Here is an 18,752-nt window from a genome sequence, read left to right as displayed (position 1 = left end):
AACAGAGTAACTTTTCTGGAGCTTTCAATAGTATCACGCAATCCTCTTTAGTAGGAAGACTGAGGCAGTTTGATGGTGAGAGCAGGGTTTGTGGAGCCAGTCTGTTTAGATTTGTGGATGTGCAATTTACCCTGAATGATTGGCAAAATAGATTTCCCCTCATGTCTTCCTTCTGTTGAGCCTACAAGTGATGAAATGTGTGAAGTAAAAGAAGCTAGGCCCACTGGATTTTTGCAGGGGGACAAAACAAGAGCAAATGATCTGTAATGGGAATTCTTATTATTCATCTTCTCTGATAAAATGAGTAACTATGTCATATGATTAGGTGTGTGTTTATCATAATCTGCTGACCATGAAACCACTTATGTTATATGAACTGTGTGTGTCATAACCTGCTGATTGAGTGAATATCATGTATGTTAAAATCACTGATTAATCATTGTCCTGATTGTACAACACATTATGCCGTGCCTATTGTGCTGACATTGATGTGATGGTAGAACAAGTTCATCCTTTTTACAAGATAATGTATTATATATAATCTGACAATTTCCCCTGCTCTGGGCTCATTCTTGCCATCTCACACTCGAGATAGCAAGGAGTCCACCTGCAGGCGACAGAATAAACTCTCAGAAAGACAATGATCGACTATGTGCTTTTTAATAAAAAATTGCCAGAACAGATCACATAAAGCTCATTTTGAATGGATGAAAGTGTGGACCTAGAGGAGTGTGCTTAAAAAGGTATGACAGTACCGAATAGTTAGCAATGTCGGTAAGACATAAATTCAAAATAAAACTGTGCCCAGATGTTTGAGTTAATTTGTGCTCACCTTTTCTTTCTTTTTTTTTGCTGTTGTGTCCTTATTCAGCTCATTTAATTTGTTTGCAGGCGAACAAATACATCTACTACACTTTACCCCACAGCCTAAAATATTCAGCCTCAAGCTCCAAATTTAAAGGTACCATTATCTAAAAGCCAAAATGTGTGTATTGGTTATTAAGTTTGCACTTTAGTAATGTAACCTGAATGCAGCACATGCTGTGATGTGGTAAAAAGGAAAACAGGATAGGTTGTACTTTTCAAACCAGTGTGTTAAAAGCAGATACGAATCAGTAAATTTTAGTCTGTAATAAGAAAAAACAAACAAACCATAAGTACACCACAATCATATAGAACTAAACTTAGCCAATTGGAGGAGAGTAACCATCTGTTTTCATAAAGGTGGGAAAGCTGACAGATGATGCTAACACATCAGATAAGAGTGTTTTAAGCAAACTAAATACAACATAAATACTTGTTTTATTCTAAAACAGATAGGTAGCCTGTGAGGACTTCTTGATGATGATGAACTGTCATGCAATGTATAGCTGTGTTGTTTCTGATACATATAAACCATATTGGGGATGCGGTGTGACATAAAGTCAGACTGGCCACAAGACTGATATGTAATTGTGTTTTAACCCAGATCACTAGTTACCACCAGGTGTAAAAATGTGGAAAAACCGGTGAGAGACACTTGTCACAATGACTGTCCACAGTAAAACTATTACGTAATGTTGTAGATGTCCAGTCCAGTCCACTTTGCTCTGAACATGACTGACACCTGGTGGCCGGCAGTTTGTTAAGCAGGTTATGTGCACCTACTGTGACAGGACAAACATTGCCTTTCAGTTTACATCTGTTGAGTTATTAAAGTTATTGACCGTGAAAAGACCCCTTACGTAAGTATTTCATTCTGTATAAAAGGACCTTATGTTTAGGATATAACAGCACCATATTAAGCTGTTTAAAGAGTTTATTATATAAGAACTATTATACGCAGGATGTATCACTGTAATATGTCATTAATGTATTGGGGCCAGTGTTGTAAATAAATTGTATGGAAACAGGCTTTGGTCTCATAGGAGACATTTTCACACATCACAGTAAGAAAGGCACAAGTCTGTATGAAATGACTAGATTTATTTTGCTGCATTCATCTGAGCCCTGGTAATGTACATGATGGTTTACTGTCACAGCTTATTGGGACAGTGAACAAAAAAGAGCCATAGCTAATGTTATTAGTAACACCTCTGCTTTGAACTTTTATGAAGTCAAAATGTCTGTGCTTTTTAAAAAAAGCCCATAATCAATCTGTGGAGGAACTTGATTCATCAGCTATTTAATTTGCTGTATTACCTAAAACCAGATATTAACATTTAATGTATTATGTTATACAATTAATCACAACATTTAATACATTATATCAATATTGAAGTGTGTAACATGTGATATAACAGGTTTTAATTAGCATCACCCACACCTAACACTGCTCACAGCAATGAACAATTACTTAAAAATCAAAAGCAAGATCCCTTTTCAGGTGTCTATTAGTTTGTTTTTATTGGAACTGGTTTAAATCAACAGTGTCCCTTTGACTCTGAGGACACCACCACTCATGTAAATTAAAACAAACCTGGACATGTAATATTGAGAATGTTTTTATTCAAAGTTTACTCCCTTAGTGCTTCCAGTACACCGTACAACAGCATTATGTGAGCTGGGCACGTGCAGTGGAGGGTGCTTGAAGATGAAGAGTAGCACGTCGCCATGCCAACAACAACACTAGGGTGGGTGTGTCTTATACAGTGAAATTAGAACAACTTTTAAACCAAGTTTTTTTAGTTTTTACTTAGTTTTAAAACAAACAAAAAAAATTCAAAAATAAAAAATCTGAAAAGGGATTTTACAGTAAAGGGGGCAAAACTCCAAAAACTTTTCTGTCCACAGCGGGGTGGGATGGGGGTGGGGCAGAGGGTAAACAGGTTAGAGGTCATCTTCTTCATCTGGGAGTGCTGTTTGTGATGCAACCTGGAAAATTAGAAACAGCCATTAAAATGAAGTCTGCAACATCTTCTAATCTTGAATGAGGCAAAGAAGCAGCTGGATTGATATTACTACATACACCTTAACAGACTGTATGCCTGTATCATCATCATCACACTTACTTGGAGCTCCTCCTCATACTTTGCAGCAAGGCTTGGGTCCATCTGGACCTCTGGGGGTGCAAGGGCAGGCATGGCCACAAACTCCAGGTTGGGGTCTCCGATCAACTTCCTTGCTAGCCACAGGAAGGGCTTCTCAAAGTTGTAGTTACTCTTAGCAGAAATGTCATAGTACTGGAGAGAGCAGTTTACAGCAGTTAGAAATTATAGTTGAAACCAATGAGCTCCATAATTTACATGTGACTGATGTGTGAGAGCAGTTCTTACCTGCAGGTTCTTCTTGCGGTGAAACACGATGCTTTTGGCTTTTACTTTCCTGTCTTTGATGTCCACCTTGTTGCCACAAAGGACGATGGGAATGTTCTCACAGACACGGACCAGGTCACGATGCCAGTTGGGCACGTTCTTGTAGGTGACTCGAGAGGTGACGTCAAACATGATGATAGCACACTGAGCTGTGGGAGGTAACAGTTTTTAATACACTATAAAAATAGAAGTGGTTTTAAATTAAGTCTAGAGTGATCAATTTGAATGTTCAACATTCAATAGCCAGAAAAATTGACCAGAACACTAATATCAGAAAATGAATGACAAGTGTGGCGTGACGTCTGCATGAACCAAGTGTTAGGGATACCTTGAATGTAGTAGCCGTCTCTCAGGCCTCCAAACTTCTCCTGACCAGCTGTGTCCCACACATTGTACTTGATGGCTCCTCTGTTGGTGTGGAACATCAGTGGGTGGACCTCTACTCCCAGAGTGGCTAGAATTATAAGAAAACAAAAGGTGCATGAGTGAAGAAATGTGGAAAGTGTGCCCATTATAAACCCATTAATCTAGGAGGAAATAAAGTTAAGACAAATGGGGAGGACTCATTAGAATAATAACATATATGCACAAACAGAAGATCAGAGTAGGACCTTTCTGTGAGTTATGAAGCATATGCTGAGTCTCATTCTGCTTCCAACATCTGATACAGTATAACATACCAGTCAAAAGCATGATTATTGTTAAATGCTCATTACAAGCCACTATGATGCCTATTTTCAGGTACATGTAGAGTAAACAATTTGTTCACTGTCAGATTATTAGCTTGTGGTAATGTGATTGATTGAAACTGACTTTGACGTATCCAATCATCCTGAGGCCACATCTGGGCCTAACACTTTTTAACCTTTAATTTTTCTAATGTTATGAAAGTGGAGCATATTTATTTAATACAAGTGTAATCAATGTATAACCCAAACTAAATTTGGACAGTCATGGGGTTCAGCAGGGCCCAAAGCCCACTACTGTGCGAACCCACCCATGCTGATCAATGTATTATGTCTCACGTGATAGGGCATCTCAGAGTTGCCAACTTTAAAGTCCCTATTCACATTCAAATATGTTTTTCATCTTGTTCCCACAGTTGGATAGTTGTTTCACTGAACAGAATGATGTGCAGACTTTGACACTAGAATGCCATGTTCAAATATATCTGCTCAAAGTGGGAAGTTTCTCTCTTCTCATTGAAAATCTAATTTTTGGGGGCAGGCCTATGAGCATGATTTGTGATAAATAATGTAAAATAATGTGTAAGCCAATCCTGATCCAATATTCAACTTACATGTGTGATGTGGAAACTTAAAGTCTGCAGTACACAAACACTGACAATGGACTTTATGGTGAAGTAAGAGACATCTTCTGTTTTGAAATTATATATTTGTATGTTTATATGTTCTGGGTTTTTTTAATGAGAGGTGTAGGTGTGACTTCAAATATTTTAACATTTAATTGATTTTTTTTGGGGGGGGCAATTATTATTCAAAGGAGAGTATTTTGTTCTTTGTAATACCCTGATGGTCCTCCAGTTCACAACATGGGGAAATACTCACCAACATATTTCTTTTCAAACTCTCCCGTTATGTGCCGCTTCACAAACGTTGTTTTGCCTGTGCCTCCATCGCCTACTAACACCAACTGTCAAAACAGGAGAGCAGTTAGTTCAGACTGGTTGGTACTGGTTCGGCACACGGCTGGTTAAGCACTGCTAACAGTTAGTATGAGTCTCCATACCGACATGGTTGATAAAATACATACATACATTAAATAACTCTTACCTTAAATACCGCCACCGGTACACACTGTGCCATTGAGTCCGCCAGGGTTACGATTTTCTGTGTAAAACAAAACAAGGCGGGACTGTTAGAGCAGCAGGTTATCCGTCGTCCTCCTGTATGCCAAGTTAGACGGTCATCACTTACGCTAAGCTAATGGTGTTAGCAATCGCCGCATTTACCGCTCCAGATTGAGACCGGGTGGGCTTATACAGAAGTCGTTGATGGTTAAAATAGCAGTTAACGTTACTATGGTGCCATGGACGGTTTACGTTGTACTGTTAAGTTATAACGTCACTCCGCCGCCCGTTACCTAGCGATGACAAATTCTAGCAATTTCTATCCATGCTAATGTTCCGACTCGTTAGTATTAACGTTATAGTCACGTCTAAATATGCTTAAAACCGCACTACATGTAGAGCAGCGATACACGCAACAGTCGGCACGGCTTTTTGACTGAAAAGACGACAAAGCTCACTGCTATAGCTGTGTATTAGCACTAGTAGATGCTTGCTAGCTACCGAGCCACTAACGTTGAGTGCGCCATACGACGCGAGACCGCACTTTTTCTTGTTCGACTGGAACAATCGGTCTAATGTGTTCCATGTTGCAGTTGATGCCCAATCATAATAGAAACCACACTTCACACACCAGGCTGGCTAGCATGCACTCAATGATGATCCTGGCAACAAGTCAAAATACATTAACTCCGAGGAATATGCGCGGTTCTCAAGAACAAAGCAATGAAATGAGGGAGAGCTGTGCGTGCTAACAGGTTAGCCTCCACGGCATGGAGGCCATTCTTTTCTCCCAGCTAACGGCTAACGTAGCCAGGAGTTAGCACAAGATAATCAATGGCCTAATTCTTCACGTGGTTATACTTTAAAAGCCACATGAACACAAACGCACCACCTCCAAGTTCCATGTTGTTTAAACAGACATCCCTATTAAAGACAAACTTAAAATGTCAGGCTGGCCCAACAATGAAAGTGTGGAGACTCACCGGTGCTGCCGCTTAGAGAGAAAAGGAGTAAATGGCTGCGTTCGCGGGAGATTCAGCGTGGACTATGAGTCAGTTTCCGCCCTTATCACGTGACCACCGCAGCGGTAAAAACGCATATGATTTTGGAAGTGGGGCACACTTCACAGACCATGATTCAGCATGTCCGCAGCCACTTATTCCTAAAGATTATGATACGTAACGCAGCTCATGTAAATCCAGTATTACAGTTTATAAAGTGTAGTGTTGTAAGTACGTGCATTGCATTATATATGTGTAAAGAGTGCATTGGGGGTTGTTATTTATGATTTGCCATGTTTTCTTCCTTCAAAAAATATTAGGAATGCAATAACGATGTTTTCATTATTGAATCATCCACGGATTGTTTATTCAGTATTTGATCTCAGTAATATATTTAAAATATATTGTTATAATGCTCATCAAAAGTCCCTCAAGTCCACTGTCAAATTGCCTATTTTGCCCGACTAATAGACCAAAACTCAATTGCATTGGTATAGATCAATTGATCTATTAATCGCTACTTGTCAGTGCTACATAATATTTAATAGCGGCTGAGGCCTGGCTGACATTACAGAACCTGCTTTAATTGCTGCTGCAACTATCAATTTTTTTTTTTAAATTGTTAATTAATCAACCTGTTAGTTGGTTATCCATACTTGGCCATCACAAGAGCCTAAAGTGATGTCTTCAAACTGCTTAATTTGACAGACTAGCTCCAAAACTCAAAAATATTTCATTTCAAGTGACACAAAACAGATAAAATCCTTGCATATTTAAAGATGAAATCAAATAATGTCTGGCATTTTTGGTTGATGAATGACTTAAGCAATCAGTTAAATAGAAAAATTGTTGACTTTTCTGCTGTTTAGCTCTTCAATTAATAAACTAATAGTTTCAGAACTTCAGTGCAATGTGACAAGAATGAGTTAAAGGTTGAAAACATACTTTATTTCAGTATCTTAAATAGCTTCAGCAAAATTACATAAATATACTGTTTAAGAAATCTTGTGGCTATTAAATCAGATACAACATGCTTTTAAAGTGCAGCAGGAAATCATTTATCACAGATTGTGCATTGGCTATGGGTTAGAGATTATAAAGTCAACATCATAAAGTACAATATCAACACAAGATATATGATTGTGCGTGTTTGTTGGTTTTTCTCCTTTCTGACTACATAATATGAGGTTGCAGGGCTTCACTGCTTGTATGGATAAATATAAAGCTACAATTAATCTCTGAAATGCATAGTAGGATTATTAGATGTATCATTTTCATGTCTGACACATCTTTGCGGGCAGTGCACAGATACCAGGGTCAGTTTATCTGTACAGGTAGTCCGCTTGTATGTTGGCTGCTATCTCAGCCTCCCATCGGTCTCCATTGTTGAGCAGCTTCTCTTTATTGTACAGCAGCTCCTCGTGTGTCTCTGTGGAGAACTCAAAGTTTGGACCCTGAGGGAGGGATTGAGAAAATAATTAACATTAAAATCAATGTCAAAATATAATGCCTAACTGCACACATACAGGATTTTGATGGTGGATTGGGTGTATGATGCCCTGTTTGATACACTTATTCTTACCTCAACAATGGCATCAACAGGACAGGCTTCCTGGCAGAAGCCACAGTAGATACACTTGGTCATATCAATGTCATAGCGTGTAGTTCTCCTGCTGCCATCGGCCCGAGTCTCAGCCTCAATGGTAATGGCCTGGCCTCGACATAGGGAGCAAAGGGAGGAGACAAAACCAAAGTCAGACAGACAGATATTTCACCACTGAATAAATTACAGCTTTAGCAGAAGGTATTGTGAGATTCAAGTCAAAGCATTAGCAGCATCAACAGAATACAGAATGTACTATGGGTATGATGTGAATAGTGAGCAGCATTCAAGTATTAGCAACATGAACGCACTACAGTAGATCAATATCCTCACTTAAATGCATAAAGGCTTTGCTTAATGTTTTTGTAATTGCTGCATGTGCCACCAGATAAAGCAACGTTTTCACAAATCTAAGACTACATTGCTCAATGTAATATTATTTTCTACGTTAGAAGAAGGTAGGGTGTTTAAATGAGACAGAAAGAAAGAAGAAGACGCTACAATGACAGAATACCAGAAGAGTTTGTGTTCTTTAAACCAATTTTACTAAAAAAATTAAAAAACCTGAATGTTTTTAGAGGGGCAGAATGTTTTAAGATTATTGCCCATGCATCCCTCATTTGTTGCATTCTTTATAGTAAACAAGAGTCTCCTGCAGCAAGGACAGATTTGTACAGTCATTTGAGTTACATTCTTCAGGCTGCAACTACATTTTTGTTTTTAATTTGTTTTTCAATTAATCAAACTAATAATTTGTAAAATGTGTGAAAATGATGAAAAATGTCAATCAAAAATTCAAAAAGGTGGCATCTTTAAAGCAATAGTTTTACATACTAACGTTATAGACCTCAAACATATCAACAGTAAATAAATATAAATAAAAAAGTAAATCCTCACAGCCAGCAAATGTTTTTTTGTATTTTTTTTTTTGCTCAATAATTGACTTACATCTGAGGTTTTCAAAGTGGGAGGCGAGCCTCCCCAGTGGGTCTTCAAACAGTTCCAGAGGCTTTTTGATTGCAGATTACTTTTTATCTATCAACTAATGTACTAATCAACTTAGTGTTTCAGCACTCAGAGTAATTTATAACTGTTTTCTAATATTATGAATGAACACAAATAGATTCCTGGATTTGCTCTGAATACCCTCTTTACCTGATATTGATCTTAATTACAGGAAGTGAGTGTGAGTTTGTGTTCACCTGAGCAGGGCAGATGGCCTCACAAAGCTTACAGGCAATGCAGCGTTCCTCTCCATTCGGGTAGCGGCGGAGAGCGTGCTCTCCACGGAATCGGGGGGAGAGAGGCCCCTTCTCAAATGGGTAGTTGATGGTAGCGGGCTCACGGAACAGGTAACTCATGGTCATTCCCAAACCTGGAGGAAGATGTTGCCAAAGAATCAAAGAGTGATGACTGACTTAAAGAGGGAAGGCTGGCATCTTTATTTTTCTTACTGTCAACAAAAAACCCAAAACCAGCAAAGTCTCTCTTATACTTTCCGACTTTCCTATCCTGTCTGAGGCACTCAGACTCCCAGGCCCATCTGTTTTTAAAAAGGTTGAGCAACATCTTACAGCTGAACACTAAAGCAAACAAATTATTCATTTGTTGGCGCATGTAAACAGTGTAAATAGTGCAATTTTATAATAGTGCTAAGAGATAGGAAACATGGGTCGAGAGGGGTCTGACAAGTCCATAGCCAGAACTGAACTACAGGCTGAGGTGGATTGATTTTTGTTGATGATAGTTCACGTATTTATTGTATTGGCTTGTTGGTAATGTGTTGTTACCTGTTCATATAGACTCCTCCTACTTTCTTCACACGAAACATTTCTATGGAAATACTAGTCTAAGATTAGATTTAGAATAGTCTTAAGGTGTTGCACTTCATTGTGTCATTCTTGAGATTTTAGAGTTGTACATGATTTAATATCCTCCCTGTCATAATGTAATGTAAACTGAACTAAAAAGAACATTTTCAGCTGGGAATTAATACACTGTTGGTGCTTTAGAAAATAATAAGACAAAAGGCTTTTGTATGTAGAATTGACTGAAATCAGATAATAAAGGCCCATCTATGTGTTTTTAATAATACATCAGGCTTTGGCCACACAGACAATGCCTGCCAGTGATATAAACTCACTGATGGGTTTTGTCTTTTTAGGAGATTTGCTGTCAGTAAGAAAAATATAGAATACCACCAGGCTTATCCTTAAATCATGAGCATGATAAAGGCTATCTACATGGAAATCGCAGTATGTGTGACCTCTAAAGAGTTCGGTCCATAGGAGAGTTGTGGCAGCCCGGTCAGTGATGGACCTCAGATCTGTCAGCTGCTCCTGAGCATTTACATACTCTGTAGAGAGAGACAATAGAGGGAGACAGGAGTTTATCAAAACAGTGGTCACATGGTCACTCCACTGAGAAAGCCATGTATGAATAGCTCTCAGCACTCACTATATCCCTCTCTCTGCACGCTGAGACCGAAAGGCCGCACAAGTACAGGACCATGTCCAAAGGTTCCTGGAGACAAAGACAAATGTGATGCCTCATTTCGTACAAATGGAAATATGTATATATATATATATATATATATATATATACATCACTGTTTTAATGACACCTGCTTCAGTGGTAGCCTACCTGGCTTTGAGTAGCAGTGGAGCAGACGCAGACTCAGCGCAGTAGACATCTGAGCAGAGAGGCAGAGGGAAAGTTGACAGGTAACAACTGAGTAGAGGAACTAAAATGTGACAGTAGATACAGGAAACGTTATTGTTGCAACACTGAAAAAGCTCTCCACTGAAAACAAAGGGAGGAGTGAGTGAGGGAGCGAGGTAGGCTGCCAGCTGACTGAGCACATGCATCCTATAATCTTGCGCCCCAAATCCCGGGTATTACGTCAGCGGTCTGCCACATTGACGGCATGCTGGCAGGATGGGAAGATCGGGAACACGTCCAGTTTATACGAATTGGGAGCTTTCAGATTAATGCAAGATGGCTACACACAGTGCTAACCCAGCAGCTTCGCCATGACAAAATAGGTTAAATTAGCTATCTGTTGTTATCATGTCAGATATTGGTAGGCATTGATTTTCAAGTCAAATCCCATATAAAGATATAGTTTATTTTTACTGGCTCTAACTGGAGTAGTGTCATAATATGCTGGCGACTGTGGCGAGTTTATACCCACTTATGGGAGTGATTCCCCTTGATTGGATGTTAAGTACCTCTTATTTACGATCAGTGCCGTACAACGTGAACGCGTCATTATGAATAAACCCGTTAGCAAAATGTGGCTCCTCTAAACGCTACGTTAGATTAAAGCAGACTTTCCCTAAAACTTTATTTTGAATTTATTTTACTTTATTCAGATTATAACTGTTCATAATACTACATTACATCTCCTGACTTGCTTATATACCTGCACATACGCCTCTCATCAGTCACATTGGCATGTCAATTGAGGATAATTTAGCAGATTAAGCAGCTACATTAATTTAACATGCTCCGTGTTATTAAAGCTCAAAAGAATCGTCAGCAGTAATCAGGTTGCATTTATGATTATATTTTACGAGACTTACCTCAAGTTTTTGGTGAGCAGTAACAGGTAACTGGCACTTACTTGAGCACTTGGTCCCTGAACTGCGCAGTTATCCGCATGCTGCGTTCACTGCTCCTCGTTATTCTCCTCCTTCAGTTATGAAATCGAAAAACATCTGTAGCCTACATTTACTGATATTATTCACTTGATTTTATTAATTTTTTGCCGACAAGCAGGCAAAATCAGCAAAGACATGTTCAGATAAGAGGAAGGACTGTAAAGGACATGTTTTTACATGTATTAGGCTACTAACTGTGATGACATGTTTGATGAATCATGTTTCTAGCAACTGAGTATCACTTCCTTGGAGGGCTAAAAAGAAACTATATTCCTTTAAAAGTCAATTTTGCTGCTACAATTTCCCACACTGTTTGCAAGGCGGAAGTTGATTTCAGGCACATCATGCATGTGTAATACAGAGACACTGCAATTGTGTTAAAGAGCAAATGAGGGGAGAGAGAGAGAGAGAGAGAGAAAGAGAGAGAGAGAGAGAGAGAGAGAGAGAGAGAGAGAGAGAGAGAGAGAGAGAGAGAGAGAGAGAGAGAGAGAGAGAGAGAGAGAGAGAGAGAGAGAGAGAGAGAGAGAGAGAGGAAGTTTGTTTCATTGCTGGAGTCTGTCACACCTCACCTCTTCAGTAACCGACTGATCAAACAGGACTGACATGTCAAAAGGTAATTCAATCTAAATGCCTTTTTCCTCTTTTCTTTCAGTCATCTCAGTGTGGTTACATTTATTGTTGGATTAATGCAGAAAGTTGACTTAAGTGACTTTACAATTATGTTAAAAACTGAGCCAGAAGACCTCAGAGCCCTGGCTGGAAAAACAGAGGTGTCAAAGTATGACGATCATTGTTAACATATCATGAAGTGGAGTACGTTCTCAGTCAGCATAAAGAGAAATACATCGCACATGCAACTAACAGTTTAAACTCAACCCAGAGCAGCATTTTGAGACAGTATTGAGCATCTTTGATATATCTAAAGTCATATAATCATGATGATAGAGCGAGGCACATGGTCACACTGAATGATGAGAGCCCAACAACATTTCTATGCCTCATCTTCCCTTTCAGTAAGATGTTGAGTCCATCAAGTCCAGCCCAGAAGAACGTCAGTGAAGAGGACAGCTCTGGATCTGATGCAGGGTCAGAGGTCGGTCTGGAGACAGACCGGTTTGGCTTCCTTTTGACCAATGGATCCACAGCTGGGTGAGCAGTTCTATATTTACTGTGCTGTTCTTGAGCTTTGTGAAACCAGATGTCTCTATTTTCAGTGAAGAATTTTTGAAGTAAGAAGGGAGATGTATGCAGAGGAAGTTGTTGAGATTACTCAGCTATGTCTAATGGCAGGCAATACCTTGTAAAACCCTGAGCCCTTAAAATATAAAGGTCTTATAGAGGAAAAATAGAGAAAATTTAAACATCTAAAGTAAACAACCAAAAATATTTTATTTCATTACTCAATCAAAAGTGAAGACATTTTACTACTTCTTAAACAGTTTATATTTAGCACTGATAAAAAAATAAATGTTTTAGACTTTTCTTAAACTTTTTAAATATGTATGAATAATACTACTTTTCTGATCTGATGACTTAAAGGTTAATATTAGTCGTTACTGCATGATTAATATGTTATTTTACGTGTTGTCTTTACTACTTGTGCTTTGAGAGCTTTAAGGATTGAAAGTTCTTAAAGTGGATGTAGAGAGATTGATTTAGATTTTCACAGAACTAGTTATTTTCTTCCAAAGTAAGACCATGCAGTTGTAACAACACCATCAATTATAAGCCAACACTTTTACAACAGAACAGTATCTGCATCCAGGAAAAAAAGCCAACTGGGCAAAGAACACACTATTCCAGTTAGTAAAATGCAGTCAAAAGATATTTAGAAAACAGGTCTTAATAGGCGTGCTACAGCTTTCAAACCCTTTATTTGACAGTAAAATGCACAGTGTAAATGTACAAAATTGGCCTCAAAGAACAAAATGTACTCGAACAGTGAAAGAAAACCTTCCGTACACCGAAAAAAGGCAGAAATACTGATTAAGTGGTCATATTTACAGGGTCATCTATAAAACTATATTGCAGAGGCTTGACATCCATGATCACTTTGATTTAAATGCAAGAGAATTTATTTAAAAGCAGGACAGACCTCAAACACAAAGCTGTGTCAGGCGTGTTTGAAGGCCAAAAAAGAGCAAAAACAACTCCGCTATCACCAGACCTCAACCCAAGTGAACATCTGTAGATATATTTGAAAAGGAAGAGGCAAACATCCTGAAATATAGAATTATTTCAGATTGAGTACAAGGTGCGATTGTTTTTCATTTTACTTTCATAAAATACAATTAAACATTCAAACCCTTTCAACATCTTTTGACCACAAATTTATATGAGTTTTTCACTAACAATATACCGGAGGACTGGACTGCAGATGAAGCATTTTAACGTCTGGATAAGACCAGCTGAACAAACTGTCGTCTTTACACTTTCCCCATTGATAACATCCTGACCTGTTGCTATGGAGACTTCACACCGCCACCGTGCGGTTTTCCTGTTTCCTGTCTTGTTTTTCGGATTGCTGTCTCTCTGTAATGACAACACACAAACATGCATGCAGCAACTCTGCACACTGACTTAAAGGCATCCAGTTAAATGACAGTTTATAGTTAATGGATGACACAAGTCTTTTTATTATAAGCACGCAGTTATTTTGGGTTTAAAATACTTATCTGTTGTTTTGTATGCTGTTTTGTGTCAGGAGTGTGGGTCCACCCCCTGAGCTGGTTAGGCAGAGGGAGGCCAAGTGGATCAACATCATTGGCCAATGGGAGCGGATCTTGTTAAAGAAGACCAGTAAGGTGTGTCTCATTAAATGTAACGGAGGTCAACTCCTACACAAAGGTGATAATTCTGTTTTTACAGAGCACATTTTGAGGCAGCAGGAAAATCATGGGTGTGAACAATGAAATTAATGACGGCAGCTTCAGTTTCAGGGTCCTGGTTTTGTGCGTGCTGGTTCACTGTCACGGCTTATGAGAATACTTGAACAGAGCCACCATTAATGTTATTAGTAACACCTGTGCTTTGACTGCTGTAACAAGTCAAAATGTCTGCTGTGGAAAAGAAGACATTGAAAATATCAAGCTGCACCGCTAGTCGTAGTCTTTTGCTGATGACTGCTCTGAGCTGAACCCGTGTCTCTGTTGTCAACAGATCAAAGTGCAATGTCAGAAGGGCATCCCTGCCTCACTCAGAGCTAAGTGCTGGCCTCTGCTGTGTGGAGCTACTGACAGGATGAAACAGAACGAAAAACTCTACCAGGTAAAAAACTATTTACCTTTGTTGTAGTAAATGCTTTCAAAATGAGTACCAACAACTATGGATGTCAGGACTGAAAAATTTATTGTTTCAGCTTCAAAATCCCAACGTAAGGAATGTAAAGGATGCATCTAGTACTGAAACCATTAGTTGATTCATTGAGTGCCATAAAATTAATTGCCAACAAATCTCTGGTTCCAGATTCTGCAATGTGAGGATTTCCTGCTATTCTTTGTTTTAAATAAATGCAAACCTCATTGTTTTGGGTTTTTAACGGTCTGTACATCACTTGTGATGGGCAGGTATCACTATTTTCTGTCCATTTTCTTATAGACTGAATTTTAATTGATCAATCAAAAGAGGATTAACAGCTCAAAATGAAAGTAGTCATTAGCTGCATTAAAAGAAACATTATAAATTAATTAAGTATTCAGTATTATATTAACTATTTTACTTGTATACTGTACATAAAGAAAACTAACACTTTTTCATGACTAGTCCTTTAAATACAAACAGTTGCGTGTTTGTAGCGTTGTCAATTTATGTAGCTTTTCATCTCTGTGCCAGGTTCTGGATTCGCAGCCTGCTCTGCAGAACTGGGTGGATGTGATTGAGCGAGACCTAGACCGACAGTTCCCTTTTCATGAGATGTTCCTTTCTAAGGACGGACATGGGTGGGCAACATTTCTGCTCCTTTCTGTTGAGAAAAAAGTCACAGAACAGTCATTTAGTCGACCTCAGCTGCTACCTTTCCCTCTTTACATTTGTGCTTTACATGTGTTCTTTGCCTCATTTTGTCGCAGAATAAAATTATAGTTAAAAGTTATAGTTTATTCAGCAGGTGTTTTTTATCCAAACATGATTGTGACATTTAAACTTGTGGTTTGTGTGACTGATTACTGAGGTGTTTGTTTGCGTGTGTGTGTGCAGGCAGCGTGGTTTGTTCCGGGTGTTGAAAGCCTACACTCAGTACAAACCAGACGAGGGTTACTGCCAGGCACAGGGACCAGTGGCTGCAGTACTGCTGATGAACATGCCTGCTGAGGTAGTAATTAATAACACAGTTTACCCTTCTGTTGCATAAAGACGCAGCAAACCCCAAAAAACCCAAAGCATCTTATTAATCTGGGGTTTAAAAAAGAAATAAAAAACTGATCTGACCTGAGGAAAATGACATTATATAATGTATAAATGTGTTGTGGCACCTGAAGTCACCTGATTTTTTCTTATGTGCCCCCTCACCTCGTGTGACCTTGTTAGGAGGCTTTCTGGTGTCTGGTGCAGATCAGTGAGCAGTACCTGCCTGGGTACTACAGCCCTCTACTGGTGAGGACCCTCAGGTTCCCATACATGTAAATATACACTACACGTACACATCCATTGGATCTGTGTTATCCTAAACTTTCTGAGCATGTGTTGTATAGGAAGGAGTCCTGTTTGATGCAGCCATGCTGACCTGGGTTTTGAAGAGGACGTGTCCAGCTGCACACAAACATCTGCAGCACCACAGCGTGGAGCCCCTCATGTTCGCCACTGACTGGCTGATGTGTCTGTTCACTCGCCACCTGCCCTTCAACACACTGCTCCGAGTCTGGGACCTTTTTTTCTGCTATGGTATGTCCTAAAGCATCGGCTGACAGTCATGCAGTCAAAAACAAATTAACTGCATCAGATTACTTCCTGGAAGGGAGGCAACTTAACATGTTAGATCTAAAAATTATCTATAGCAACTGATATGGTCATTTCTAGCTACTATTTAGAAGTGTCTTACCCCTCTCTCTGTCCCCCTCCTCCTCTCTTGGCATTGCAGGGGTGCGGGTGCTCCTCCAGGTGGCGGTGGTGCTGGTGCGTCGGGTGCTCGGCCGGACTGAGCAGAGGAAGCAGTGCCCGGGGCAGATGGAGACTCTGGAGAGGCTGAGGGCTGTCAGGGAACAGGTTCAAGACAATGAAGACGAGGCCTTCATAGTAGAGGTAATAATGAAGTATGAGGTCAACACTGTGAGAATCTGGTTTACCAGCTGTGAGTTCAAGCAACACAAAGAGAGTATTTCTCACTAATTTTAGTGGAAATGGACAAACTATCAGGAAACTAACTGCAAAAAACACTGGACAGCATGCTGCTAAAGACTACAGCTAAAAAAATGTATGCTTGATTTTTATTATATTATCTTACGCATGGAATAACAAAATGATAGTGACAATAATAACAGAAGAAAGAACAACATCCATATCACAAACACTAAAAATGAAGGACAACCAGTCTTTATGTAACTCTGCAAAACTGGTGTATGATTATCTATGAATGGTAAAACAGAAAAAAGGGTGAAAAGGGTTTATACTAGCCATTTTATCTATCTTGCAATGTATAAATAAATTGTCGTCATCCATCTCATGGAAAACTTTCAATATTTCAAGACTATATGCTTTTGTCATGCATGCACTCATATTTTTCTATTTTCTGAGCTTAAAGGGTGCAAATAAGTCTTAAAGTATCGCACAAAAATAGGAGAACTTTGTGCTATTCACATACTGAGCAATTTATTTATCATATTCCTTTGTGTTTACTGTGTAGTACTACATAAATTATAAGGTAATACATTTGTACGACTGTTAATCGTCTGAAATTTTGAAAATCACAGTAAAACAATCATGAGAAAACAATCTTCTTCCCTTCCCTCCCTTCCCTTCTCAGGTGTGCTCAGTGCCGCTGTCAGCCAAAGATCTGGAGAGGCAGACAGAGAAGGCGTTAAAAACGTGGAGAAAAGATAGGCCCTCGTCCACCTTTGACCCCAGAGGTCGCTGCCAGGGATACCGGATGGCGTTGGAGAGGGCTCGGAACAACGAGGAGGAACGGGACAGGAAGGAGAGAGAGCAAGGGAACCTGTCTGTCCCTCTCACTCGCTCAGCCTCCACCCTCTCGCTGTCTCCATCGCTCCTTCACAAGAGGTGGAGGAAAGGGGGAAAAGTTAACGCTGGCGAATGGGCAGGTGGAGGTAAAGTTGTCCGACATCTTTCAATGGGAGCAAAGGAGGACTTAGGAAGCTGGACTGATTTAAGTTTTAAGAAAGTGCAGGGTGTTCAGGAGGAGGATGATGTAATTTCAGAGGAAAATAAAAACCAGAGCCAGCTGGAACTGATGGGACAAACTGAAAAGAAAGACCTGTTAGAGGAACCCAAAGAAATGGACGAGAGCCAAAACATACCAACACAACTTGTAGAAGAGACAGAAAAAGTGCCCATTAAACCACCAGAGGCTGAACAAACAGAAAAGGAGGAAAGCCAACAAAGAGGGACAGTAGAAAGGACTCTGCAATCCGAACAGACAGTGAACACAGCAGAAGAGCACACAACTGTGGAGACAGAAGAAACCAAAAGTCCAGCAGGAGCTCAGTTTGTTGAAAAAATTCCTCAGTCAGCTGAACATACCTCTGAACAAGGGGAGGAGCAGGACTTTAACATCCAGTCAGTCCAAAATCAGGAAATTGAGGGCAATGACACAAAGGAAGAGACTGAAAAGCAGGTGAAAGAAAGTGAACTTACAGCTACTGTGGAGGAAATTCAGACCGAGGTAGAGAAAGATGCAGATACAGACATAAATGTGGAGACGCAGGTGGAACTGAGGACAGAGGCCGATGTGAAACTCGAGGAGAGGACAGAAACTGAAAATGTGCAACAGATACAGGTGGCCACAGTCCCAGAAGTAAGAGTAGAGGTTAAGGTACAAACAAGACCAGAGACAAGGGTGGTCTCAGAGGAAGACAGCAATGCTGAAGCTGATAGTGTTAAAAACCAAAATCAATCATTAGAGACAGAGACGCAACAGCAACAGCAAGACGCAGAGACAGAAAAAAGCTCAAAGGGAGATACATTTGAAGTTAAATACCACAATAATGAGTCATTAGCAGAAATAGATGTGAAAGAAGAGTCCCACACCCAAACAGAGACAGAAATTGATGTGCTGGCACAGACTCAAGAGAAGGAAGAAACACAGGACCGACTGGAGACTGATGTAGAAACTGATTCAGAACAACCTGATATGCTTCCTCTCAATGAGACAAACACAGAGAAAGAACCAATAATACTACCTTCACCTGAATGCATCCATGACGAAGACGACAC

General features: G+C 39.6%; 3 protein-coding genes across 4 annotated transcripts in view; 1 reads left to right on the top strand and 2 right to left on the bottom strand.

The window, feature by feature from the left end:
• Positions 1-2,467: 2,467 nt before the first annotated feature.
• ran (RAN, member RAS oncogene family) lies at positions 2,468-6,120 on the bottom strand. Its single transcript, XM_062426085.1, has 7 exons — positions 6,087-6,120; positions 5,087-5,143; positions 4,862-4,946; positions 3,622-3,747; positions 3,255-3,442; positions 2,991-3,161; positions 2,468-2,853 (listed from the first exon to the last, which is right to left on the bottom strand). The coding sequence occupies exons 2-7, from the start codon at positions 5,117-5,119 to the stop codon at positions 2,809-2,811; spliced, it is 648 nt and encodes a 215-aa protein (XP_062282069.1). The 5' UTR covers positions 5,120-5,143; positions 6,087-6,120; the 3' UTR covers positions 2,468-2,808.
• A 955-nt stretch (positions 6,121-7,075) lies between these two features.
• ndufs8b (NADH:ubiquinone oxidoreductase core subunit S8b) lies at positions 7,076-11,381 on the bottom strand. Of its 2 annotated transcripts, none has more exons than XM_062425403.1 (7): positions 11,292-11,381; positions 10,351-10,450; positions 10,165-10,230; positions 9,974-10,063; positions 8,910-9,082; positions 7,687-7,815; positions 7,076-7,558 (listed from the first exon to the last, which is right to left on the bottom strand). In XM_062425403.1, exons 2-7 carry the CDS (start codon positions 10,397-10,399, stop codon positions 7,427-7,429), a joined length of 639 nt encoding a protein of 212 aa, XP_062281387.1. In that variant the 5' UTR covers positions 10,400-10,450; positions 11,292-11,381; the 3' UTR covers positions 7,076-7,426. The 2 variants fall into 2 exon arrangements, with proteins under 2 accessions (XP_062281387.1, XP_062281386.1); XM_062425402.1 differs by having other exon boundaries at positions 10,351-10,399.
• Positions 11,382-12,387: 1,006 nt separating this feature from the next.
• tbc1d10c (TBC1 domain family, member 10C) overlaps positions 12,388-18,752 on the top strand; it is a gene marked incomplete in the record, with an annotated part of 6,696 nt that continues 331 nt past the window's right edge. Inside the window, 9 exon segments of the mRNA XM_062425399.1 lie at positions 12,388-12,518; positions 14,074-14,173; positions 14,529-14,636; positions 15,201-15,307; positions 15,564-15,678; positions 15,894-15,959; positions 16,058-16,247; positions 16,444-16,604; positions 17,326-18,752. Coding sequence (XP_062281383.1) covers positions 12,388-12,518; positions 14,074-14,173; positions 14,529-14,636; positions 15,201-15,307; positions 15,564-15,678; positions 15,894-15,959; positions 16,058-16,247; positions 16,444-16,604; positions 17,326-18,752 — 2,405 coding nt within the window.

The sequence above is a fragment of the Scomber scombrus genome, chromosome 9, assembly GCF_963691925.1.
Source record: "Scomber scombrus chromosome 9, fScoSco1.1, whole genome shotgun sequence".
NCBI lineage: Eukaryota > Metazoa > Chordata > Actinopteri > Scombriformes > Scombridae > Scomber > Scomber scombrus.
This window is presented reverse-complemented; position numbering and strand designations above follow the sequence as displayed.

What these genes read in the sequence shown, in the direction of transcription:
- ran (XM_062426085.1), bottom strand. Translation starts at nt 5,119, where the DNA reads ATGGCACAGTGTGTACCGGTGGCGGTATTTAAG. An exon ending in GTTTGAAAAGAAATATGTTG is followed by an intron (nt 3,748 to 4,861) that starts GTGAGTATTTCC and finishes TTATAATTCTAG; the next exon opens with CCACTCTGGGAGTAGAGGTC. An exon ending in ACCGCAAGAAGAACCTGCAG is followed by an intron (nt 3,162 to 3,254) that starts GTAAGAACTGCT and finishes TGCTCTCTCCAG; the next exon opens with TACTATGACATTTCTGCTAA.
- ndufs8b (XM_062425403.1), bottom strand. Translation starts at nt 10,399, where the DNA reads ATGTCTACTGCGCTGAGTCTGCGTCTGCTCCACTGCTACTCAAAGCCA. An exon ending in CGTGCAGAGAGAGGGATATA is followed by an intron (nt 10,064 to 10,164) that starts GTGAGTGCTGAG and finishes CTCTCTCTACAG; the next exon opens with AGTATGTAAATGCTCAGGAG. An exon ending in ATGGACCGAACTCTTTAGAG is followed by an intron (nt 9,083 to 9,973) that starts GTCACACATACT and finishes ATCTTCCTCCAG; the next exon opens with GTTTGGGAATGACCATGAGT.